Source organism: Coenobita brevimanus, chromosome 64, assembly GCF_032717465.1.
Source record: "Coenobita brevimanus isolate Jiangsu-jjx chromosome 64, ASM3271746v2, whole genome shotgun sequence".
Lineage (NCBI taxonomy): Eukaryota > Metazoa > Arthropoda > Malacostraca > Decapoda > Coenobitidae > Coenobita > Coenobita brevimanus.
In genome coordinates, this window is record NC_137017.1 from 29,204,003 (window position 1) to 29,230,914 (window position 26,912).

At 42.5% G+C, this 26,912-nt stretch overlaps 1 protein-coding gene across 1 annotated transcript in view; it reads right to left on the reverse strand.

Moving 5' to 3' along the window:
* Window positions 1-340: 340 nt before the first annotated feature.
* Window positions 341-26,912, reverse strand: part of LOC145404722 (uncharacterized) — a 385,254-nt gene continuing 358,682 nt past the window's right edge. The window contains exons 10-13 of the mRNA XM_080276272.1: window positions 7,872-8,346; window positions 6,105-6,247; window positions 3,679-4,079; window positions 341-2,146 (exon numbers count right to left, since the gene is read on the reverse strand). Coding sequence (XP_080132398.1) covers window positions 341-2,146; window positions 3,679-4,079; window positions 6,105-6,247; window positions 7,872-8,346 — 2,825 coding nt within the window. The remainder of the gene's footprint in view (window positions 2,147-3,678; window positions 4,080-6,104; window positions 6,248-7,871; window positions 8,347-26,912) is intronic.

A 26,912-nucleotide genomic window follows, 5' to 3' on the forward strand; every position in this document is an offset into this window, starting at 1 on the left:
TGTGATCTTTTACAACAGCTCACGTGCTACACATACATCGAGAACTGGGTATAAGCTCTTCACCAACACCAATTCTGTCTTTCAAGCTCTTTGTTTATATTGATTTTACCTTTTCCATTAGTTTGGGTGTAATAAATCACGTCTTCACAACCCCATGAGAGATAATCGTAATTTAGGTGCAGGTTTTCCTACGCTTTTCTGTAGAAACTACCACTGAAGAAAGAGTAGCTGCAGATTTGGCACTGAGAACACAAGTCATGCATCTTGGGTGACCGGGAAGCTTACGGTGAGTCATGACTGATGGAGATTCACTTTAGTTACGGGGCACACTATCCTGCCTTCATGTGACGGGAGAAGACTGGGACGAGCCCCTTGATGGACTCGCCGTGTTTACTTCTCTACTAAAATTTCTTTGTTCAGTTGCCAAACCACTTCTTGGAGAACTGCGTTGTTCTGCATTATATTTCTGAGGGCTTCTGATATTTACTCCTGTCCTGGGCGAACCTAACGCAGCTTCACAGGCCTCCTCCGTTGGTTGGCCTTGTGCTCTGCTCGGGGACGACAAATCAATATTGGAAAACAACTGACCACATCGTTTCTCGCTCTTGCCAGCCTCGGACTTGGCCGGCACTCTTGCCACCACAGGTCTTTCCACATTTTCTTCGTCGCTGAAGGTGACCTGCTTACCCTTTTTCTTCGACTCTTTTCTTATTGTGGCTCCGATGTTTGTTGCTTTAGGATCACCTGCATGTTTTTGTTCAGAAAATGCATCACGATGAGCAATCACTGATTGTCGAGGAACTTCCATGTTTAGATCATAAATATTTTGCTTTGAGATATGCGCCCTCTCGCCCATATGTTCGACGGATTCCATCCTACCCTCCGGTGCCGGACGGGATGCAGTTGAAGTTGGTGCGGCTTGATTTTGCTGCCCTCGAATACCTGGATCTGTTGCTGAGATTTTGCGTGTCTCAGATGGAATTTCTGGCTCTCTGAAGGACGGAGGTGGCTGGAGCTCAATAATAGACAGTAAAGGCTCTATCTCCCCACCAGGCCTCGGTGGAGGAGGCTGCAGCTCCCTCAGTGATACTTGTGGCTCACAAGAGCCTATAGAAGACGGATGTGGCAGTGGCTCCTCTGACACTGATTGTGGAGCTTGTGTATGAGCTAGCTGCTGCTGTTGCTGTTGTTGCTGCTGCTGTTGCTGCTGCATCACTTGACAATATGCCTGGGAACTGTGACTTGTGCAGGTGTGCCATTGCTGGGAGTCTGCGCAGTGGTGTCTTTGCTGTGCCTCTGTGTAGTGTGGGGGTTGTTGGGCACTGGCGTAGGACATGTGTGGATGGATATTTCTACATGTTTGTGGTTCTGAGCTGTAAGGCTGGGGTTGAGCATCCACACATTGAGAATGGAGTTCTACGCAGGCTGGCTGAGACTGTAGATGCTGAGAGGGTGATTGTGCTGGTAGTTGCTGAGTTTGTGTTTGAGGTATATTTGGTGAAACTACAGTAGTTTGTGGTAAGGCTTGCGCCGGATGAGTAGGGGGGAGCCTGTTAAAGGTTGGAGTAGTTTGTGCATCCCAGGGAGAAGATCCTGAGGACGAGGGCATGAGCCTAAGTTCCTCTGTGTTAAGTGATTGTAGAGTTCCGGACGAAGTAAGAGGGAATCGTAATTCTCCTGAAGAAGACACAAGCGGTGGCCAAGTTCCTGTTGGGGGTATCATCCTCAGCTCAGTGCCAGAAAACGATAGGTGGTGCAGGTCAGCGGAGGAGAGAAGGTGTCTGATGTCTCTTGAGAATAAGAGTGGATGTAACTCCTCAGCTGAAGATGTCAGTTGCCTCAGTTCTTCAGTGGATGCTGGTAAGGGTCGCCGTGGATTTCTGTACATGCAGGGGATTCTGTGTATCATACCGTCACGAGTAGTCACGATCTGGGACGTTTGGCACGCCCTCAGTTGAAGATCCAGGGACGCTGCCGTCATGTGCTGCAGTTCCCCTCTCTTGGCAGGCCGTGGCAGGGAGTGGCTGTGTCGTCCGGCTGGCGGGAAGACTGACGCGGCTCGCCCAGCAGCGGTCAGGTCGATGAAGGTAGAATCAGAGTCAGAGTCTTCCGAATCCCCACTCTCAGATACTGGGAAGGGACTCTCCTGGAAATATAAAATTATATTAATATTTCGTTAAAACGTCTTCATATGTTACGTTACCCAATTATGCGAAGTAGATGGGAAAATATCAGTAATATTCAGAGATGAATGCTATATAAATAGTGAAAATCATAATCACTGATCTCAGCATGCGTGACATACTGTAGTTCAAATTTTAATTTCTGAGGTCCAGAGAACAATGGTTGCAACTTCTGATTCGATCTGACAATCGACGGAAATTTGTAACCCATATGGGTTCCAAGAGCTACTTAAATTTATGAAATACACTGTATAGATGATTCTTGCCCGCAGGATGGAGCCACGAATTTCGTAGACGTGAATTATAATCAATAGATCAATGGTTCTTAAACTTTCTCGTGCAGCGGACCCCCTTTATTAAAACTAATCATGTGGCGGACCCTTAATTACGAGTAGATTTCCCTCCTACCCTACCTCTTGAGTATAAAGGTGTTTGTAGGCTCACTGTGGCTTGCGGCGGGACCTCAGCCAGGCAGCAGCTAGTACAAAGTTGCCAAATCACAAATACAACTGCATTCTACAGAGTCGTTAAATTGTTTCCAGATAATATTATATGTTTTATCTGACACTCAAATTAGCTTGTGGACCCCTTGGAACGTTCCACGAACCCCTGGGGGTCCGCAGACAACACTTTAAGAAACACTGCAATAGATGGATGGCTCACAGCATTTTGTACTTTGGTGTCTTGGTTTTCTTTTTCGACCCCATATATATATCATCATCATCATCATCATCAGCCGTTTGAGTATCCACTGCAGGACCGGCCTATCCCGACCGAAGTCAGGCCGATACAGCCAATGAATCTTTACCATGTGGCTCAGGCTGTCTAGTAGAGATTGTATGTAGGGTTAGAAGTGCTTGAAAGTGTAATTATAGTGTTGGAGTGGCTTTGGATGTGTGTGTAGTCTGTGAATCAAGTGTAATCGGCCCGCGCAAGTCGACTGGGTGAAAGCATACTTTATAGTACGCAGCACTGGTTCAACCACAGCACCCCTTGTGTCCGCCAATGCAGTACGTGGCCGAGTGAACACTCCCAAAGTTTATTACCCTGGCGGGGCGCGAACCCTGGCTCACCCGTGCACGAAACGCACACTCTACAGTACCACTGTACCACAGAGGCTCCATATATATATATATATATATATATATATATATATATATATATATATATATATATATATATCTACACTTGGTTCACAGACAACACACACATCCAAAGCCATTCTAACACTACAATCACACTTACAAGCACTTCTCACTCTACATACAATCTCTACCAGACAGCTCAAGCCACTTGATAGAGATACATTGGCTGTATCGTCCCTACTTCGGTCGGGATAGGCCGGTCCTGCAGTGGATTCGCAAACGGCTGATGATGATGATGATATATATATATATATATATATATATATATATATATATATATATATATATATATATATATATATATATATATATATATTGTGTGTGTGTGAAACGAATATAATTCACTTCACCTGTCTGTGAAGACAAAACTTGCGACTGAAGGAGCCGTGTTTATGGCCGTGCCTCCTGTCGTAGCCGCACCCTGCCCCTTGTTCCTGTGCCTGCGTGTGTACAGCGGCCTGCCCCTGCGCCTGAACCTTGCCACTGGAGGCTTTTTGCGTGGAGTCCTTGCGCGGCACCACGTCCAGGTTATCGGTGTGGCAGCGGAGGGAGGACACCACGTCGGGGTCGTAGGTGTCGGGGTCCGGGCGTGTGGGTGTCATGATGAGAGTATGGACGTGTGTGGGCGGGGGAGCACGGCGGTTGTACTTAGCAATGATGATGCCCGCCACTAGTATTATGAGTAGTACCCCGCCCACACCCACTATGGCACCCAGCAATGGCGGCACTCCCAGGAACCCCCACTTGGAGTCTGCAGCACCACATGCAAAAGACAAGGAAACTTACTCATGAAGCATACGTTGAGCATTCGTTTGAATGAAATGAAATGTCTGTTGCTTGGAAGTCGAAACATTATTATCACCCTCATCATAATCATCATCATAATCATCATGTATTTTTTTCTAACCTATGTATCGAGTGAAGAACAAATACTAACACATAAATAGGCCTAATAATGAAATAAACACTTTCTACTAATAATAATAATACGCAGAGGTTAAGTGCAGCTTCTTAACTCGAGAAGGTCCGGTATTTAATTCATCATTACTTTATATTCAACCCACTAGAACCATTCTTCATCACCTTGAAGATTTACAACTACAAAGAGAGCACAGATACTATACTCCGTTTACTCTAACCCATCTTAAATTTGCTATCTCACCATCTTGAATGCTGAGTTTTAACAATAATAATAAACTTTGAGGCTAGTCACGAAGAAGGGTTATGAAAAAGATGTTAAGTAGTAGTGCTGTCTTTTTCTGTCACTGAGCTACGTGAAATAAGCAGCAAAGGGACGAATGTCTGGGCCAAGTTAGAGCAAAAAGGGTATACGAGTAGTCTTTCTTCTCCTTTAGAATAGGGTCTACAGTTACTCAACACCCAGGAAATACAAAAAAGTGATTCTTCAACTGTAAGTAATATGACATCTTGTTTTTTTTCCTGGGGAAACATTATCCGAACAAGGAAATGGAGTATTACACGTATGTTTCTTTTGCCTCAGTTGTATCATCACTGCCACTATCATTACCGTTATCACCACCAGCACTACAACTGCTGCTGCTACCAGTACCACCACACTCACCCCTACAACCATCACTACTTCATCCACCACCATCGCTCCTGTAACAGTATACAATGTTCCCCATAGGTCGTTGTCCCACATGAGCGGAGGTCGTTATTATTCCCTACCACTACCAGTGATGCCATTTATTTAATATAGCTACTATATGGTTGTAATAAATTTTACCGAATTAGTGATATGTGTTAAAATAATTCGGAACAAAAGTTAAATGATAAACTGACCGACTACTACCACAAGCAGTATCATTACCACCGTCGCTACCACCATTATATTAATCATTACCACTATCACCATTTCCATAACTAGAGGGGTACTCAGTGGAACGCATATCTCCGACAAGGGGAACATGATTTCCAAACCACCCTTCATAATGGGTTTGATTTTCTCATCAGTGATTAGGGTTTCACAAAAAAAATGTTTTCCGGATCCAGAATCTTTAATACGATCCGGATCGGTCCCCCAAATTATTCGATTGTTCCATGCACCAAATTTGGTCCAAATCTCTGAGTAATTCTGCTAACCATAAAATTAAAAAAAAAAGGTGAAAACATACTCTCCTCGTCGAAGAGAATTACGTTCACCCACAAAAAAAATAATCGTTACTCTTGTGATGTGATACAATATGACATAAGGACCAAGGGTTCTGAACTACTACCAGTACCAAATGAACACTATTTCACTTTTACAAATAATTTCAGAGTTCATCGCACCCAGAGGTAACGATATTTTTTTTTGTTGGGTGTACATTACGAAATAAAGCTAATGGTAGAAGCTTAAGTATCACCACCACCACCATTACCAATACCTTCATCCCATCCCCACTGCCACCACCATTCCCCTTACCTCCATCACCATCACCACCATCAAATGAAGGAATGACGGATTCACTGACTGACCCTCAAGACTACAACGGAAACGAAGGTGTGACTGAGTGACTGACTACCACCACCACTACCACTTCTATATGAGGTCGATGTATCTGACCAATCTTCGTCATAAAGCTCGATCATTTTGGTTTTGGACAGTTTTACAGCCAACCACGAAATAAACGATTAAATAATTGACTTCCACACATACCCCCACTATATCACTACCACAACACCATCACCACACCACCCTCCACCACACCATCACCACCTTACCACAACACCACACTATCACCACTACCACCACACTACCCTTCTACCACAGTACCTGGGGCTGCTTGCTGCTGGGCGCTGGCTGTGTGGACCTCGAACCTGATGGCGTCACTCCTGCCCCTGGCGTTGTAGGCGGCCACCCTTAACGTGACTCCCACACCCGCCCTCAGCCCTGCCACCGCCCACTCCGGCACCAAGCTACCACACACAAAACAGGATATAGTGTAAAACTGGCTCAGGTGAGGTTACGTTGGACTACGTTAGGGTAGGTTAAAAAGACACGTTATGCTAGGTTAAGTTAGTTTAGGTCGTCACGTTATCATAGGTCACGGTAGGTCAGGCTTATAGATTTCCTGCTGTAGTCTCTTATAACACCTCTTCCTTAGCGATGTGTTTTGCAGAGTGTACCTTAGTATTTTGTTACTTATCACTTATACCTTTATAACATAGGCATAGTCGGCATAAGAATCACAGACGCGAATATGAATGGTAACACATTTAAATAATTTGGTATGGGACAGATGCTAGAAATTCCTAAAGCCACCAGACTACGAATCTTATTCTTCTCAGTTTAGTACGCTCTCTACCACGACATCCTTAACCATTTATTTTGCAAACAACTCATTAATATTCTACTTTGAGATACTCTTATGTTTTCAATCTCAACGTGGATTGCCTGAGCCGCATACAATGGAAAACTAACGTGCCCACATGCAGAAATAAATAAGGACAACATGCTAGGGAGTCCCTTAACCGCCAAGATTTACTGGACTTAACTGTTATCCTTAGAAGAAAAGAAAGTTAATCGTGCTGTGACTAGAATCGTTTTGTGTTTGACAGAATGAAATCATTAAGACATTCCACGTCCTAAAACGGTTATACTGGCGAGACATCATAAGACTTGTGAAAGACTAAAAATCACCTCGAAGCTTAATAGAATTGTGTGAAGTTAACCAGAATTAAATATGTAAGTTAATCATTGTCATAACAGGGTTTAGTAAGGCATTATTAGTCATAGTTAAGTTTGGCTTATATGGGTAAGTGAGTAAAGAACATTAATATAGCACACATATACATCGTGCTTGTGAATCATGTGTCAGTTACACTGGTGAGTACCGGTAGAGACAGCTTAATTATGACACAGAAGCATCATGCTAAATTGGTGAGCAAAAAAAAAAAAAAAAAAGTCAAAACATAACCCACAGGCGTCATGCTTGTGGTCATGTGTCGGCTAAGTTGAAGATTTGTCTGACCATGTGACGCCATCATCCTCTGACCACATCCACAGCAATAAACGGAATTTTATCTCTCTGCCAAATAGGCTAGAAAGGCTAGTGATCACGTACCAGCTTGATTACACTTACTCGTATAAGAAAAGTGCATTCATCAAGGACAGCTGTCTTGTGCATAAAAGCAATGGCGAACTGAGATGTTTCTGATAATGCTCGACCTCACAGTGTAAATGTTCAAAAAGTGTTTGTGCAAGATTGACATTATCCAGCATTATCTCCCACCTCCATGCACAAGAGTTTGCACTGAATTGCTTTTTAATTTTTTATTACATCAAATTCCTCAGCATGACGAAGAACTGACAGTCCCGGTGAACTAAGAGTTTGCAAATATTATTTCCTAAAGACAGTAATCTCATCATGACCTCTATACCCACACACTGTATATTCGCTTTACTGTTAAACAGGCAGCGTTTGTTATTTACCTGAACATTCTTTACAAGTCCAAAAAACGACTCTGATTTTACCTATGGGGATATATTTAAACACAGTCTATTGGCATGGTTGGGCCTTACTGGCATCCCAAGACTCACTTGGTCATATTGGCGGCCAGGTCACCGTCCTGCCAAGTCTCCAGCGTGAACTTCTGGGGGAGGCCGCCGTCAAACCCAGCCAGGCAGATGATTTTGAGGGAGGCAGTGTTTGGCTGTGCCGAGGCTGGTTCGGCGGGGGTGACTGAGCAGTTTGTGGGCGTATCGGGCGGTCCAGCAGGTACCAGGTTCACCACACACGCCGTCGCCTGTCGCCCTACAGAGTTAGTGGCTCGGCAGAGGAAGCGGCCGTAGTCTTCGGGCATGTGAGGCGTGACGAGGACGCTGGAGGTGAGGCCGTTGTTTCTGACGTTCTCCTGAGGCAGTTCCTCCTCGCTGCCGTCCAGCCGCTTCCTGATCCACGTCCAGGTAATGCCGTCAGCGGGTTCGGCTACCACCTGGCACTTGACCGCCGCTGTGGACCCCCTCGCCGCCCCCTGCGTCTTCTCCCGCCCGTCACCGGTACATTCCGGAGGGTCTGTGGACATACGCATTATTAAGTCATGCATGTCAAAAGAACACACTGTCATGATTACTTATAGACACAACAGAAGGACACGAACGTAAGAAGGACGCGCTGTCATGATTATAGACACAGTTAAAGGATAAGGACACGTACATAAAAAAAAAAAAGACACACTGTCATGATTATAGCGCTTTTACCTTAACCTAACAAAGACCCCTAACCCTCTTAAGCTCATTTGATTGGATGATCGTTTTCGCTTGTAAACATGGAGACTCGTTCCTGACTAAGACTCAGACTCATTGAATGTGATGCAGCCAGACTTAATACTCAAGATTTAAAAGTGCTCCAGTTCCTTTGGATGAAATCAAATCAACAGACAATGGAAACCGTTGAAAAACAGTACAGTACTGAGGCAAATTACAACAGTTCATTGGCTTCAGTAACTCTTTATACATAACAAGACATGTTATCTCTAGAAGACGGAAATGTAAATACCATGTTAAATGTGAACTGTATGGTGCAGAACTTCAAAGATTTGTCTTTTAATTTTACCCAGACTATGAGACAACAGGAAGTACTGCACTTTTTTTTCTTTACAACAACCATATGGTAGAAATACTAGAGACAACAGGAGGATTTCGGTTTGACCCAAGAAACACATTACACGAAAACAGAATAAAGTTATCCAAATTCTGAAACACGAAAGAACAAGATACAAAAAAAAGTGAAGTTGCAAGCAAGAGCACAAAACCACAGCTCACGTCGAACAATATGTAAATAAAAATGGTACTTTCTGCTAAACAAGAAAAGAGAACGCTGCAAGAAATGCAACAAAAAAAAGGAAAGAAATACTGGAGCGATATTGTTTCCTGGCACTGCTGCTTGTACTTAATGGTAAATAGGGAGTGTTTGTAAATAAAACATTCAATGTATCGCTTACTCTTCAACTGGACTCATATTTTTCAAGGACTCTTTTGTTGTATAACTCCGCTCGCAGTGGCTTAGCTCTGGTCTGCGCAAGGACTTTGTACTTAGCAAAGCCACTGATTTTGTATTATTTTAATATTTATAAGCGTGTAAGTTATATTCAGAGATATAAATTTAAACAACTACTTACAAAAATGCTGTAATGAACATTATTCTTCCATCATCATCATCATCATCATCATCATCACAAGATTACAGATAGCATATTTTATTGACAACTTACGTCGATCCCATAATAACCCAATATGAGACCTAAAGTCACTGTGTTTGGCTACTGTGGTAAAAGTTTGACCTGGCAGCTTGTAAATGCTGAAAAGAAAAGTCACCACTGGAAGATTCGAACGACTGGGGACAAGATACGGCCAGTAATTTTCAGTTCGAGTATTCTACCACTAGCAGCATAGTCGCCCTAGTCATACTTCAGCAGGCTATTTTACTGTACAATAGCCTGATGCACTGTGCCCTGTGTGTGTGTGTGTGTCTGCGTGTGTGTGTGTGTGTGTAACAAACTTTAGATTATGCTTGGTCTAACTTTGTTTTGAAAAAATGGTATATCAATATAGGTCTAATTATTAGCCGTTACAAAGCGACTGTTACCAATGACCATACGGGTGCGTTATAAGGGGGACCATTTTCGCTTATATAAGGTCATCAGTAATTATTAGTTTATATACCAATTATTACCGGTACGGTACTCAAAATTGCCCCCAAAAGTGTCTTGAAGCTATAGATGGATAGATACATAGACAACTGTAAATAAAGATATAGCCATACAGATATTAATATCGGGTTAGGGGTAGAGCCAAACCGAGATCAGAAATTGGGAGTGTAGTCTTGATCTTCCTCGAGGTGGCGTGATGTGGCGTGGTTGTGAGCCTCATAATGGTAATGTATATAGGCCTGCCTCCTCTTCCGCCCTGCTCGTAAAAAACTCGACCTTAGTACCGCCAACTTCTCATCCTTGAGTTGAAAAAGGAGTTAGAGGCTGAGCTACGCAGGGAAGTTCAGGGTTACGTATACACCCCACGAGTAATGGTACAACAATTCTTGGCAAATATACGACGCTGAATATTCTCCACTTTATAATTCTGAGAAATACAGCAGTAGCAGTTTCCATTGGATTTATTGCTGCGGGGCTTGATATTTTGTTGACTAAGTTTACATTTTTCTCTCACGGTATAGAACTTCTTTTGTTTTTTTGCTGTTCCATTACAGGTATTTTACTATATGCCCTGTATATACCGTACATCCATACGTACATACATACCATACCACCTTACCATACCTATAGATACATACGTACATGTCTACACACAATTTTATACATATATATATATATATATATATATATATATATATATATATATATATGTATACACTAGAGAGTGAGGGATAAGACATAAATTTAGTCTTTTCTGTCCCCCTTCGATTACAACCCCCGACAAGCCTCCTCCCCCTCCTCCACCCCCCACACACAATCAATACACACCTTATTGTCTTTTCTGCCCTCCTTCGCTTTCATGATTCCCATCATTTCTTTCTCCTTTATCACCTCCATTACAACTATCATCACAACGATCTTCACCTCACCTCATGTGGCGCGCCGGAAGGGTTGAGGAGGAAGAGGGAGGGGAGGGAGAGTGGGTTGGAGGGAGGGGGTTGAGAAAATAGTAAGGGCTGGTGAGAAGAGAGCTGAGGGGAGAATGGGGAGCTGAGTGAAGAGGAGGGGCGGGGATAGATTAATGGTAGGGAATAGTAAAGGGGGAAAGAGGTTGTGGGATTCAGTGGGAAGTGGGTTTAATGGAAAGGGTTAAAGGGGAGTAGTTTATGTAGGACTAAGGTAAAGGTTTGTAAGAAAGAAAAGGTAAGGAATGAGGAACTGAAGGAAGGAGGCAGGGGTGGAGAAAGACTGAGGGAAAGGGAGCTGAAGCAGTAAATGGAAGTGCAGGGTTGAGAGCGCAGTGTGTGGGGGGAGGGGGGATGAGGGGACTAACAGGAAACAGGAGGAAGAATAGAAGGGGAGGGGGCAGGATTGAGGGGGGAGGTGCAAGAGGGAGGAGGAGAGGAGACGGGGGAAGGTGTTAAGGGGGGGTGTGAGGTGTCGCGAGGAAGATGGGAAGTCAATATACCCCCGACCTAGGTCAAGAGAATTAATAATTCTCTTGACCTAGCCCCCGACAGTAGTGACGGTGGCCAAGAAGGCAGCAGTGATAAGGCCAGTGATGAGTGAGATGGGTGCTGCCAACACGAAGAGAAAGGACCTGTACTCGACCACCTCACTCAAACTCCACCATGCTCTCTCTCTCTCTCTCTCTCTCTCTCTCTCTCTCTCTCTCTCTCTCTCTCTCTCTCTCTCTCTTTCAGTATTGGCAAATAAGGAAACATTCTCCCATAAGCTTCCACATTGCACAACGTTTCAGTAAACCACAGCCAACTTAATAAGCTTTAGGGCTAGTGTCATATTCCGAGCACATACCTGTATTTACAAGTACATTCATACTCCTCTCTGTATACTGCTAAAGCTGCCTGTTACTGAATAATATGGGGTGCGTAAAATGTGCAGCTTCATGCATGGTCGAGCCATTGTATTTTTAAGGCAATTATTATTAACTAGATTTAGTTAGTCGCAGAACAAAACTACCAAAATGACGATTTAATGAATGAACAGAGGTGATGTGTTTGCAAGGAAAATGTAGCTTTCTTCCCGGAAATTTTGAATTAATAAAGCACTAATTATAATTCCATAATATATATAACCGCTTGCATAAAAGTTGTTTACGACCCGAGCAAGCAGAAGCATAACACTAAGAGTAAATGGAAAACACAGCCTCGTTCGTGAAAAATCGGAGCTATATCAGCCGAAAATTGAATCCACGTCCATCTACATGACGGACGTATATAGCAGCAGCTGCCCTGCCTGTCACTCACGGGCCAAGATGGGCCGGGGTGGGTGGTGGGGCAGAGCTGGGCGTTGGGGCTGCCGGGGCTCCCGAGGCTGTATTCTCTTATGTAGGCTATTTATTTGATGATAATTAACATCTGACTGCATACAGACTGACAGAAACGAAGGGCAGGAGCACGCGATAGAAGAGGAAGTAGCCCTGCTGGTCGCTCTCAGGCAGTGACGTGGCTTCGATACATTTACCTCCTTTCCTACCCCTGGCAAATCTGTCCCAGCGAGAAGGATGTGGAACACTCACAGGCTCTGGCCTTCAGTCTGACCGATTCTGCTATTATTATGAGCGCTGCTTCTATAACTATTCTTTTAACTCCCCTCTCCCTATTAGCCGCCAAAAGGCAGTGCCTATAATTGGACTGTTTTCACTTGGCAAAGATGCGTAACCCTTTTTCAGTTTTGCTGATGGACACATGTAGTCAGAGTGTAAAGAATCTACTAGTAACCAAGGAGACTCATTTCTACCTGATGACTAAGGCCTGCTGAACTTCACGCAACCCCTATTTAGTATCAGAGTTGTGGGAGTAGTCCAGTTCCGTCAGACGAAAACAAACCGTTCATAAGTAATATCAATCAAGCAAGCTCCACAGACAGACCCCAGCAAGAACTTGTCGGCCAATCACTTCACTGTGGGGGCATTTAAAATAAGCTGCGGGAGTTCCTGCAACTGGAATAGCAAGCCTTTGCCATTTCGTAGACACATGCTCACCGTCTTTTTGCAGAATCGCCAGACCAGAATTGCGTCCTTACCCCTAAGTAAGAGGATACTGTATCCCCGAGAAAATGAGGATAGGGTATCGTCATTATGGTGAAATTGTAGGAAGCGAGTCAGCCACGGTGGTGTAGCAACTCAGTTTTTGTGGAGTTGCTATTACTACCTTCCTTGTGTTCAATGGGATCAGTACAGTAACGCCCATCCCTCGTATGACTGCATTAGAAGCTTATTTCCATGATTTGTCTTGAATTCACTGATACCTTACACAGTGATGCAAATATACTTGGTTATCCATCAATTTGTGTTTCAGCCACCAGTCGTCCTCTATCTCTTCCCCACCCCCTCCCTGGTTGTGCAATAGCTTTTAAGCATAGCATAGACTAACATTATATACTCACTTTACTGTAACCGCAACAATATTTACTTCAGTTCACACAAGGACAGATACAGAGTCGGACCATCTCATCGGGGGGAAATTAATTGCCAGAAGTAACCCTTCTTATGCTGGCCGAATAAAAACTGGATATGGATGTACTGTATGTAATGAGTGGTCATATTTAATTGGAGGTGTAATAAGAGCGTGCAGGTGCGACTGAAGGTTGTTTTGTTTGCATTCATATGTACCACCCAGTGCTCGCATATATTATCAGTATGAATGACGAGGTGTTGTCATAATTATGCAAGTATAGATGTATGACCAGACATGTTGTCAACACCCAGTTTAATCCCACGAATCGGAGTTAAGTGAAAATTACTCCATTCCATGACGACAGTGACGAGGGCTCTAGTTTGCCCGAGTGTTGCCATTTCAGCGAACCAGCTCATTAGCGTCTCGTGATTCGGACACCGCCACTGACGAACCCCCTCCCCTCCATGGGTGCCAGTTCACGCCAGTGTAAAATTACTCGTGCCACTTTTTCTACAACCACGCTCTATTTCCCTCATTGTTTTGCATTACGAATATCATTATACTGTCATCTCAACCTGCATTCACCTAAGAGTTCCTAATGTCTTGGTGTCTTATCTAATCCTTTAATTTTCCCCATTTATGCGCTTCCACCCAGTTTCCCGAACTTACAGCCTCCACGTCTCCCTGCCTCGTTATTTCCCGAATATTTGAAAAAAACAAACAAAACGATTTTTCCAGTTCTGTGTACGCATAAACCCCCTTTGTTTGAACTGAAGCCTCTCCGTCCACACACACACACACACACACACGTCAAACTACGTGCCGCACGCAAGGATGTCAAGATAATAAAATCCAGCACCACCCGTACACGCCGGACAACTAAGATGCCCTTGCGAATTAGTGCTAAAGTTAAACGAATATTTCGCGTTACATAACTGTCTGCACCCTATACCTATATTAATATTAACAAAAAAGCTGAGGTGTAATTAATGTTTTAATGCGCTAGTCGAATCAGTCTAAGTTACCCCTTAAACCCAAGGACGTTTCTTTATTCTTGTTAACTCTAACTCATTTTGGGAGAGTGCCTAAGTAAAAGAAATAGTAGCGGTCATACCAGCCATTTCCAGTTCGAAAATTTTCTCCTAAGCTGAATAAAACCATCTGTGAGTAGGAAGAAAAAATATGAAAAGTACATCATCAGCATGAAAAGGTTGAGCATACTCTTTCAAGGGGTTGCAACATATCTGTCCGAGTCTATTCCAGCCAGCACCGTAAATAGCAGCTCCGGCCACCAGCGTAGGGCACGAAGGCTATCCATTTCTGTGTTTTGTAGGCAGCGTGTTCCTGCCAGCTTTATAAGGCTGGCAGATTTTTGGATTACACAATGCAGGAAGAAAATCTCACTGCTTACCTCTTGAGTCAGAAAGAGCTTTCCTGAGCTGAATAAAAACTTTTGAGGGTTTGCTAGAATTTTAAGTTGCACTGTACTGAACTGATTGTGAAATATTTATATTTTTATAACAAGCTTCAAAAAGCTAAGAAGTTCATCCAGAGTTAATGTTCCTACAGAAGATTTCAAAAATCTCCCATATTTTCATAAGAATGTTGATAGGAATGGGGGACAATTATTGTACTAATACCATATTCATAATTTATATGTTGTACAGTAATGTTCCGCATTAGAGGGTTTGCTAATTCAAACCTTTGACTACAGAACAAATATTAGAAAAGCAGTGGCCCGACACTGATTTATGTAGTAGTCTGTGTGGTGGAGATGAGACGGGGTGGTTGGGGGAAGGGGTGATGGCTCCTACCTTTACTCCTCTCACACATTAGATGACTGTCTAGCGACTGTTTCTTAATCACTTTAGCATTCAGAGATTCGAACTAGTGAGCCAGTCCAACATGGAACATTGCTAGAATGTTCATGGTTTTTGTGTGTGCTACTTCGTGTCATTTTACACTTTAGATATGACTCATTTCGTGAACGAGTTTCAGTTATTATGTATCACGTAACAAATCAGTATGTTAAAATGAACCGCTTTGATAATGGCAGAGTGGGGTGGAATTTATAAAAAGTGGTGTTGGTGGTGGATGTGGGAGGTATATACACACTGTTGCATCTCTACTCCTTGTGTCCTGCCCTCCATAGTCCATGTTATCTCATTCAACTAACCTGCGCCATCTCATCGGATCGTCAGAATTCAAGTATTAGAAAGCCTCTGGGAAAGTCCACCGCCTAGCGTGAAACAGAAACCTTTTATCGTGGAGTGCCGACAATTTAAACCGCATTAAAAATGTCGACAGTAAATAGCACACCATTGCAAGCAGGCTAAAGGGTCTCATTCGACGACAACGAGGATAAACGCACCAGTAGTAATTCATCAGCAACATTAAAGACAACTCTTTTTCGTTCTTACAGAAGTACCGAATAGCTGAATAAAGATGGCAAGAAATCCCACAGAGCGCGGGATGCAGCTTCACTCTGTAAGAATCTGAAGCATAACACTCTCGGGAGGCTGATGTTCGGAGTCTCGAATCTTTCCCCCGTCAGCTCGTTGTCACCAAATCATTCGCCACGCATCAGTTGACTTATAAACTCGGTGAGGATCGGTGCGTTATTGCTTTCTTGAAATGATTGTTCCGTAATGCGACAAAATCTTTTATTTATTGTTTGTCTGCAGTGTATGGGATTAAATGGCGAGAGTGCTGCTTGGCTGAAAAATTCATGGTATTCGTGGGATCCGGCAACTGGACTGGTTGTGTTTAGGGAAACTGGCATCTCTGCGACGGCCACAATCACCACCTCACGTCCGCATCCACGTGTCACCAGTGTTATCACGCCAGTCAAAGTTCATACTGTAACCATTACTGCTTAAACTACGTATTACACAGCCTGCATCACCACCAACACAACCTTCCTTCTGCACCTTGTATTCGCCGACTTGTTCCCAAATATTGCATCTACCATTACTACAGCCACTCCTGCCGCAGTCTACTGTACAACCATACCCACGTTGCTGCTGCTCATAGTCATAAGCACTCTTCGCCCAGCCAACAACCACCGCCTCCACCGCCACCAGTCATCTGACCTTGCATTGGTCACCTCGTTCTCGTACGTCTGGCACCATCCGCAAGCATCATGCGGTCTACATTCAGATTGTCGTTGCTAATACTCAGGTTTTCAGACATCCTACACGCACAACCACAAACCTTCCCCACCGTGCTATTGGATTTTGTTACTCCCAACGTTTTCCTGCCATTACAGCTACGCCTTTCGCAGTTTACTCCTGTAACAACGCACAACACAGCTTACATGACGGCCATCACAACCCTTGCATACCCTACCTTGTTCCCTTATCCTAGTTCTTCCATGAGTCCGTCCTTGTCATCAACAAAGCCGCGCATCCCGCAGTTATCATCCACGTTGTCATCACTCTGGGAACTCAAGACAACCTCATAGTTACACGAAATTCAACTTCATCAACGGTTCTTGATACGTTCTCAAAAATCCCTCGTGTCACCAAATGGATAAAAAAATAAAAAAAAGTGATAAACTCAAGAACATGGCAAAACTTCTCAACTTCACTAATACGAACACTTCCGAAAATCGCAAGATGTTAAAAACTAGATTGTGACTGATACTTTTAAGTAATCTTTGGTGTCGTTCGACTTTTGACGGTACGGTAACTTACGCGTTTAGTGTCGTTAAACGAAAATGAATGCCTACGGACTTATTACCAAACTGACAACTCGACACAGCGTCCCTCACCACCACAACCATGCACGCTGCCCGTTGTTTCCAACTTTCTACTTAACCACCACCACCACCCATCCCGCAGCTGCAGGTACTTTGCATCCACATGGGTTGAAATGACGCTTCGTTATGAAGTGAGTATATAATCATTTTAATGTGCGGTAATTATTAAGTTTAGTTGCACAGCCTTAGATGTTACATAAAGCCATTCTAACTGCGTCATGTTTTTAGGATTATATCTATATCTAGTGAAAAGGGAAAACAGAATTATAGTACGTTGCTTTTACGGTTAGATTGGGTCCTACTAGTTTTGGTTTGCATTCTTACAGCGAATGAAGCTGCACAACTAAGCTTGATGATTGTCAAGTCATTTTAAGTGGTAAAGATATAAAACACTATAAATAACTATTATTATTCTTACTGGGTTAACAATGCTTCAATGTTTGACCGAAGTATGTAACTGCTACCGAGAGAGAGAGAGAGAGAGAGAGAGAGAGAGAAGGTTTTGTATGTATGTATTGTGTGTGTGTGTGTGAGAGAGAGAGAGAGAGAGAGAGAGAGAGAGAGAGAGAGAGAGAATTTAAACTATGGTACTAACAGAACCTAAAAACACAACCTATCCAAAACGACCACAGTCCGTCAGCAAAAATACCGAATGAAAAAGTAGTGTAAAAAGGTACCACAAAAAGGGTTCCGCTGTATGGTTAATAGAAATAACATTCGTCATGCCGTTTGTCTTGTATTAAAATGAAGCTAGTTTCCTTTTGTATTATGTACTCAAATTGTAAATTCCCAATTGTTTATACTACAGTTTTCAGGCTGTTTTATCGAAAACACCCAACTGCATTACACTTTTATTTAATAGGTTTTGTGTGTGTGTAATTCGCCGGGTCGGTCAGGATCACTTGGTGGTCGTGATCGTCAGCTTTTACCCTCCCGGAAGGGAGCTGGGAGCTCATATAGTCCGATCTAAGGGCAAGGCTGTGACCGCCACACACGCACACACCCGTCCCCTTGCTCAAGGGGGACAGTAACCACCCACTTCGTCAGTGAAACTTTTTCGCAACCTGAGCGAGGCGCGAACTCCCGTCCACCAGTTGGCAAGCGAGAGCGTTACCACTGCACCAGCGAGCGGTGTGTGTGTGTGTGTGTGTTTAATAGCCTAGAACATTTTTCAGTTTCATTGTTCAACACATGATCGTCACTAATGAGATTTAATTACGGGAAAATGCTTTACAGCATTGTTTATTGATGAAAATAAGCAAATTAGCTATAATGGTAAGAATTGGCTAGGAATAATGACCGAAAATAACGTAACTGGTAACATTCCACACAAATACTGAGTCGGACAGTACTCTGGACGCACGTGCGGCTATACATTCTCTCTCTCTCTCTCTCTCTCTCTCTCTCTCTCTCTCTCTCTCTGTAGATATATTCTCGTATAAAGTGTGTGTGTGTGTGTGTGTGTGTGTGTGTGTGTGTGTGCTTTGTTTTTGTTTTGTGCGGGTTTGTGTTTTTGCGTGTTGCGTGTTCTTGCTTGTTTGTGTTTGTGTTTGTTAAGTTGTTTTTGTATGTGTGTACATTTGTTTGTGTTTTTGGGTGGTGTGTGTGTGTGTGTGTGTGTGTGTGTGTGTGTGTGTGTGTGTGTGTGTGTGTGTGTGTGTGTGTGTACACCCCCTAACAAGCACTCATACGCAACACAGCTCAGTACAGGTTTAGGAGCAGAATACACTCCGGCATCACCGCACAAGAACGAATTTGCATATAAATAAATGGATTTGCTTTTCATTCGCCTCATAGGTGTCCTTCATCCATCCCTTTAACGACCAAAGTACATTATATGCTTGAGTTCCCGTAATGTAATGCCTCATGAAATTACACATCGATAGAAAAGATGGCGATAAAAATTCATGCAAGAGAATCACCTTCGTCACGTACTGTATATAAATAAAGCAATTGAGAGTGAATAAAAAGGGAGTGAAATAAAAAGGGAGTAAGATGAAAAGTGAAATAAAAAGGGACTGAAATGAATAGAGTCTATAGGGAGTTCGAAAAATATGCTGTACAGTACCGCAACACAAGAGCGGGTGGAAAGTTTGAAAATATAGGTAAAAATTGTGCGCGGTATGGAGGATAAGCTTAGAATATTAACACGCAGTATATAAAACGTACTACAGCAGGTAACTAATTGCCGTGACGTGCCTTCCTCACACACCTGTTGTCGGCTCTCACTTCGGGCACAGCAGTTTAGGTTCAAATTATTATTATTATTATTATTATTTTTTTAAATATAATCTTTCTTGAATTACCGGTACCATGTTTTCTGTTTAGTGATTTTCTTAGCACCCTCTCTTGAAGTAGTATGTTTTGAATTTAGTAATTTTCTTCACAATTTTAGCCAGTATGCTATATGCCTGTCTCTCTTCTTCCTATCGGGTCTACAGTATATTTTAGCCACAACAGTTTAGGTTCAGATACGAAAATTTTTTGCATCAAAACCACTTTCATAGCTAAATGTATTGATTATTTTGATCTCCAGAATCAGTATGTTTGTTGTTGTCGCACTTGCCTTTCCTCAATCGTCAGATACGATAGGTTTGGTCTGAATAAAACAGTTTTTTCCCGCTTAAATAATCTCACGATAGTTTGCTTTGTGCTGATTTATATACCGGTACTTCAATTCGCTCTTTCTTTCCCTGCGTTCATACTTGTGGAATACCAGTACAGTAGGTTAAAGAAACACGTATAACTATTTCCCCTCTTGTAGCAGTATCTCCCGTACTGATTTTGCGTTATTTTCCCTCTCGTACCCGTCTGTATGATGTTTTTTCCTCTCCTCACCCATGTAGCTATTCGTATGTATTGTGTTAGCTTACTGATGCTGGTGTAATTTTCACAAATATGAACCTATCCTGCTGTGTGAAAGTAGGCCTATACGGAAGAAGCATTGTTATTTACATCTTTTTAAATATTTTTCTTGATTTGGTCCTGCGAATATGGTTTTCACATGAACAAGAAAAATATGTGTGGGTAAAAAAATTCGATACATTATTCTTTGTTTTTGCTAAGTTTGCTTTTGTGAAATATGAGAAAGTAATATGGTGCGAGGGAACAAGAAATTTAGTTCGCTATCAATTTTGCCATCATATATTTGGTGCTTGTCTGATATCGATATCCTGTGCCAGTATATTACGCTGGAAAAATTGGTAGTGATATTTTTAAGTCATGGCCTGTGAAGTAAATTAAAAGACTAGGGTAACCCGATTTGCTCCGTGGCCAGCCTCCCTATTGACCCCGCCTGCCCTGGGGTGGAGGCAGCTGGGGAGGTTGGCTGTCTAGAGAAAACGTTAACCGAGAGTATTTAGAAGGGCATACTATGGTAATGGACCGCTTTAGCGCTTAATTTATTTTGAGTATATTTACCATTTTATAGCTACCCGGTATAGGCCTATGCAGTGGCGGCTAGAGGAGTCAGACTGCTTAGAAATAACATTAGCGTTGAGTATTTAAAAGGTACGACTAGAATAATGCTTCGTGTTAGTTTGTTCTTTTTTTGCCGTCTTTGCCATTGTTATTTATTTTCCATATTCAGCTTCTGCGTGCTTGACCAACGACATTGTCCCTCAGGGTGATAGGGCTTATAGTGAGAGAATAAAGAATCTAAGTAAATTACTGCGATAAACTTCGTGTGCATTTTGTGTTCGACAGTTTAGAAGTCTTATTTTTTGCCTGCAGTATATATATTGTGTTGTTAGTATGGATTACATGATCTGTGATAAAGTTACACAGGCAGTATGAGAGTGTACGGGACAGCAAAACTGAAACTGCCACGCTTTTACTACCGGGTATTAGTATGCATGCTTTGTGTTTTAGTGTTCATGGTTAGATTTTCACAGCACTTATCTTTCCACAATATCAAAAGGTAGCTGGTGCCTTAATCGATTCTGCCAAGTAGCTGTTGACTTACATAGGTATTTGTATACTCACAGTTTTGCTGAAATGTGGGCAGGTCTGCGTCCATCAATAAGATTTACATAGCCTGATGGACAAAGAATCGACTGAAAAGCAAAATACAATTATAGAACGGACTAAAATACAAAGTAGTTATGGAACGGACTAAAACAGAATAGTCATAGAATGGACTCAAACGCTAAGTAATTATAGGACGGACCAAAACAAAATGGTTTAGAACGGACTTAAACAAAATAGTTATAGAACGGACTATAACACAAAATAGTTAGGTTACAGAATAGACTATAACACAAAATAGGCTACAGAACAGACTATAACACAAAATAGTTAGGCGAACTGACTATAACTCAAAATAGTTAGGCTATAGAATGATTAAAACACAAAGTACAGTTATCGGTCCCACACTATACTTTCAGCAGTAATGGTGCTTAGGCAGAGGTGTTCAGTATATTTAACAGAAATTGGGCAACCATAGTGAGACAGTCGAGATTGAACCTAGGGATGGAAACTGGTTCGCAAATTTCCTAGACTTGTGATAATATAGATTTGTAATAACGTGTAAATCAGAATGGAGAAATGATTTTTTTTTTTTTCTGCAGCGGACCATTGCAAACTCGTTAATAATAATAATAATCATCATCATCATAATAATAATAGTAGTAGTAGTAATAGTAGTAGTAGTATAATCTCGCCTTCTGTTGCGCACGTACAGTACGAGTAATTTTAACCCTCTCATGGTCGGGACAGTGCTGATGTTCTGTTAATTTACCTTATGTATTGATTTGTTTATTTTATCTATATTAAGCAGGGGGGACAAGGAGAATGTAGAATCCTTTCCATATCCTCTGTTCTTCCTGCAAAACGAAATATTAGGAGAGGAAGAGTATCACGATTATTCTTTATGCAGGACGGACAAGGAAATGAGAGAGCGGATGGTTCTTACGATATACTTTTTTTTTCTTAACGTACAGGCGAAAATTTTGCGTTACGAGAGAGAATTCGATCGTAAGTGTGGCACAGTTAATCCAGGCCTAAAATTATGTGTGAAATTCTTATCGATAGTCATCCGTAGTTCCGTACTGAGAGATATATATGTGGTAAATGTGTATGCTTCTTCTTTTATTACGCTCAGAATCTTATGAGTCAGCCCTCATCTAAACAAAGTTGTCTGTCTGTAGCTGGAACAAAATAATAGATTTGTTCTGATAGTGAGAAAGTTAATAGCAGCCGTACCGCACTCTTTCAGGCATATATGACCAATTTTGCTCAATAAAATCGTCTGAGGTTACCTGAAATCAAGTGGCAAAAAGTTTCCGATCAGGTCAGTGATAATAATACTGTACTAATATTAACACTGAGACTCTTGGCTGAACAAAATCGTCTGTCATTAGTTGAAATCTATGGCTACAGTTAGCCAGACCATACGAAGGTTAATGCTGGAGGTCATTAATATTTCCGGTCTCCATTTGTACGACTGTGCATGTTGAATTTCCGTATGATGATTGGCCAGGGATTAATCAGAAAACATAATTAGCGTGGCTCCTCTCGCCCTGCTAATTAACCTTCAGTTTTCTCGGCTTGTTCATCTATCTTCCAACTCCCTCTTCCTCCTTTGTCTGTCTGTCTGTCTCCCACGCGGGCGCAAAACACAAAATCTCCTATACAAAAATTAATATCCCAAACAAAAGAATCCTCGCTTGAGTCTAACAGGAAGTACTAGTCTAAATTGTCCATTAAATATTTAAACCTAGCATTATATGTAAGTCCCAACCACCACGTCAAATCAACAACATAAATCAAACACATTCTCGCCTTGTCACCTTTTCAAACACCTTTTTCTTGACCCACGCCCGAACTGAAGTTAAGGTGGAGCTGCACGTGTATTTATCGGTAGTGCATAACTGCTTCCCTGAGGTTCACTTATCGGCTCTCCCATCAGCGGAACAAAGAGTGCTGGCGTCCCGGAAGAGGGGAAAGGAGAGAATGATGTGGAAGGAGGAAGAGAGAAGGATGAGGAAAGGGAAAGACATTGGGGAGGAGAAAGATTTAGGAATGAGAGAGAGAGAGAGAGAGAGAGAGAGAGAGAGAGAGAGAGAGACAGAGACAGACAGACAGACAGACAGACAGACAGAGGGGGAGATGGGGGGGGGAAGAAGGAATGAGGTGGGAGAAGGAAAGATGGATGTGCAGGGGTAGGGAGACAGAGATGTGAAAAGAGAGGGAGAGGCAGAAGGTAATGGAGAGGCAGGGATAAGGGGGAGGGAGACAGGGGTGTGGAGAGGAGAGAGAGACAGAGATGTGGATAGGAAGGTGGAGAAACAAGGATGGAATGAGGGAGAGGGATAGAGAGATAAGAGGGTAAGAGGAAGGGATGATGAGAGGGAGGGAGAAACACTGATATAGAGATGGAGTGGGTGAGATGGAGAGAAACAAGGATGAGGAGAGGAAAAGGGGGAGGCAGAGATAAGTAGAGGCGGAGAGAGAGAGAGACAGAAGAGGAAAGGAAAAGGGAGACAGAGAGTAAAGGAGAGGTGGATGGAGAGAGACGTATGAGGAAAGGGAAAGGGAGTGAACGCTGAGGAAAGGATAAGGGAGAGAGAGGGATAAGGAGGAGCAGGGTGCAGAAAAAATTCGTGCATTTTGAGGGTTAAACGTTTCACAACGGGCGAACTTCCCATAATCAGTTAAAAATAATCATACAAAACGAATTATAAGATTTTTCCTAACCCTCAGGTGGACCATGGCGATTTTATTCAACTCGGCTTTTTTTTTCTTTTTTTTTTTTTTGAACAGGGAGGGTAATATTCCACATTAAACCCTTCATAACGACGAGCCATTGGGGAACGGAATGAGTGAGTCTGGTAACAACTAGAATCAAATGAAAATTACGTCCTATGACTGAAGGGGTTAAGCACTTCAGGCCTTAGCCACTCCAGCCCGGGGACGTCATGTGTTTTGTTCTCGTTGCTTCCAGGCGATTTTATTCTGTGAAGGGGTACTAAATAAAGGCAACTGATTATATGTAAACAGAGGACACCTGTAATCTGGTGTATGGATTTTTTGTTTATTTCGTCTGTTCATCTTCTGTATAAAAATATAATCTAACCTGGCCAGTTCAGGAATCTCACCCAAGCTAAATATAACTGTTTGGTGGTAGCTGAAGAGTCACACTATCGTGGCCATGAAATAGGATACAAAAACCCAACTGGCAGACGAAAAAAGATGTATTCCAAACAGTTTCGGCGACAGACCACTCTTGGTCTGTAGATCCACTGAAGAGGGCGACAGCTGTCGCCGAAACTGTTTGGAATACATCTTTTTTCGTCTGCCAGTGTGGGTTTTTGTATCCTGCTTGGTGGTAACAGGAATAAAACAGTGGATATTTTCTTGGTAAAATAGTTAACCGTTTCAGAGGAGTACAAAGGAAAGCAAAGAGTATTTGACTTATTGATCCTTCGAGGATTTTTTTTTTTTTAATGCAAGGAAGAAGGAACCAAAGGCCAGAAGTCCTCAAGGATTTAAAAAAAAAAAGAAAAAAAAAGAAAGAAAAAAAAAAAAGCCAAATTCAGGATCTTTTCGAGATGCCTGGACCCACTGCATTTGAAAGTCCGGAGGGCAGGGTAGGTTATAACCAACACAATTATTCAGTGCGTCAGAGTCCGGGGTACAATGAATAGGTCTTCTTTTGGCAGTGAACTCGTCAAGCAGCAAGAAACATATAATATAAGACGACGTTACTGAACAGGTGAACCCCGTCTGTACCTGTATTTTCTGTACCCGTAGTATTCTAGCTATCGCCAAACAATTTATTCACCGTAGGATAGATCTCTTAGTCATGGGGGTTATAAAGTCTCCATTAACTCCCTTACTACGAAAGGTCTCTCCTCGACTGAATGAAGTAATTGGGCTCTACCAACATCTCGTTATAATGAACGGGTGATTGTGCCTATTGTATGCCGAAGCCCTCACTGTACAAGTTCTTCCTATAATTAATATGTTTGCCGATAATAAGAATCTGATATATACAGAGTAGGTCGTCGCACAGAAGGAGCTAACTGTGACTACTAACATTTATAGTAAGAGGACTACCGGTACTAATTGGATTTGGCCCTTACTCCCGCCAAACAGTTTTACTCAGTGACCTCTCGATGTAGGGAATGGGCAGTGTTTAGGCAGCCCACGGTTGAGGATATTATTATTATTATTATTATTATTAGTTTCCGGTCATCCACTTTACATGTTGGCTCTCTCTGCCTTGATCTACTTGTACCTCCCCTGCTCCACATGTTTCCTGCATTATAGGAGCGAGTCGCCGTGAAAAGTAAGAACACGGTAATTAACTGCATGTGTTGGTGATTATTTGGTAGTTAACATAAGCATCCCTCAAAGAAAGTCTCCTTTTACCCCCGACGGTATGATGAACGCTTTGTGTTTAACTCCCCTCCACCTCAGGACGCCATTTTTGTTTTGCTGTTTCTTGGTAATTATTCTTTGCTCAGGGTAGACTTGTTAACTGGTGGAAGTCAGAGGTCATCTTCACGTAACATTTTTCACTACGTTATAGTTTGCTTAAGCTGCGTAAAATCGTCTGTTCCGTAATAATAAAAAGTTCGAGTCTACGAGTATACGTCTTTGTGGTAAAAGGGTTGATTCCTGCTATGTAATAACCAGACGATTTCCTTCAACTAAAAAATAACTCCCTTGCAGTGAGAGTAACTTCGGTAGGCAGCTCACGGTCGAGGATACTATTTTCTCCCGGCCACCTCTCAGACATTTTACATAATAATTCTTCCTACCCTGATCTTGTTACTACACCCCTGCGCCAGACGTGACCTGCATTATAGTAAGAGAGCGACGGGATGGTGCAAGAACACTGCAGCTATAGTCAGTTTGTTTTATATAATGAAACTAGATCACCCGCCTAGGTTAAATACTATAGTTGTGGTTGTATGAATTTCGTTGAGCTATAGTTATGAGGTAGGAAGTAGTCTCCTTGCATACTATACTCCTTTTACTCTAACCTGGCCTAAAATTGCCATCTCTCCATCTTGAATTCTGAGATGTAACAAGAGATTAACGCTACAGTAGAATATCATGCTGGTCACGAAGTTCTGTGGAAAGGATGTAGAGCTTAGTATTGCCTTTACCTGCCACTGAGCTTTTTTTTTTTTTTCTTTATGCGAGGAAGAAGGAACCAAAGGCCATGAGCCCGCAGTAACAGTTCCCTCAAAGAGAAAAACAAAATACAATAGAGAGCCAAATTCAAGATCCGATCATTTTGAGATGCCTGGACACACTGCGTTTGAAAGACTGGAGATCATAGTCAGCAGGAAATACAGACAGAGGGAGACAGTTCCAGAGCTGACCTGTTGCATAAATGAAAGACTGGGAGTAAAGGTTAACTCTTGCATTAGAGAGTTGGACAGAAAAGGGATGAGAGTTTGCTGCCAGATGGGTGCTACGCGCCCGTCGTAGAGATGGAGGAATGCAAGCAGACAGTTCAGAGGAGCAGTGACCATTAAAGTAGCGATAGAAAAGAGATAAAGATGCAACAGTGCGGCGAAGAGACAGAGGTTGAAGGGAGTCAGTAAGAGGAGGAGAGTTGATGAGACGAAAAGCCTTTGACTCCACCCTATTGAGAAGAGCTGTATGTGGAGAGCCTCCCCACACATGAGAGTTGTACTCCACACAGGGGCGGATAAAACCCCTGTATAGAGTCAACAATTGTGCAGGGGTAAAGAAAGAGCGGAGTCGGCTTAGCACACCCAATCTCTTGGAAGCA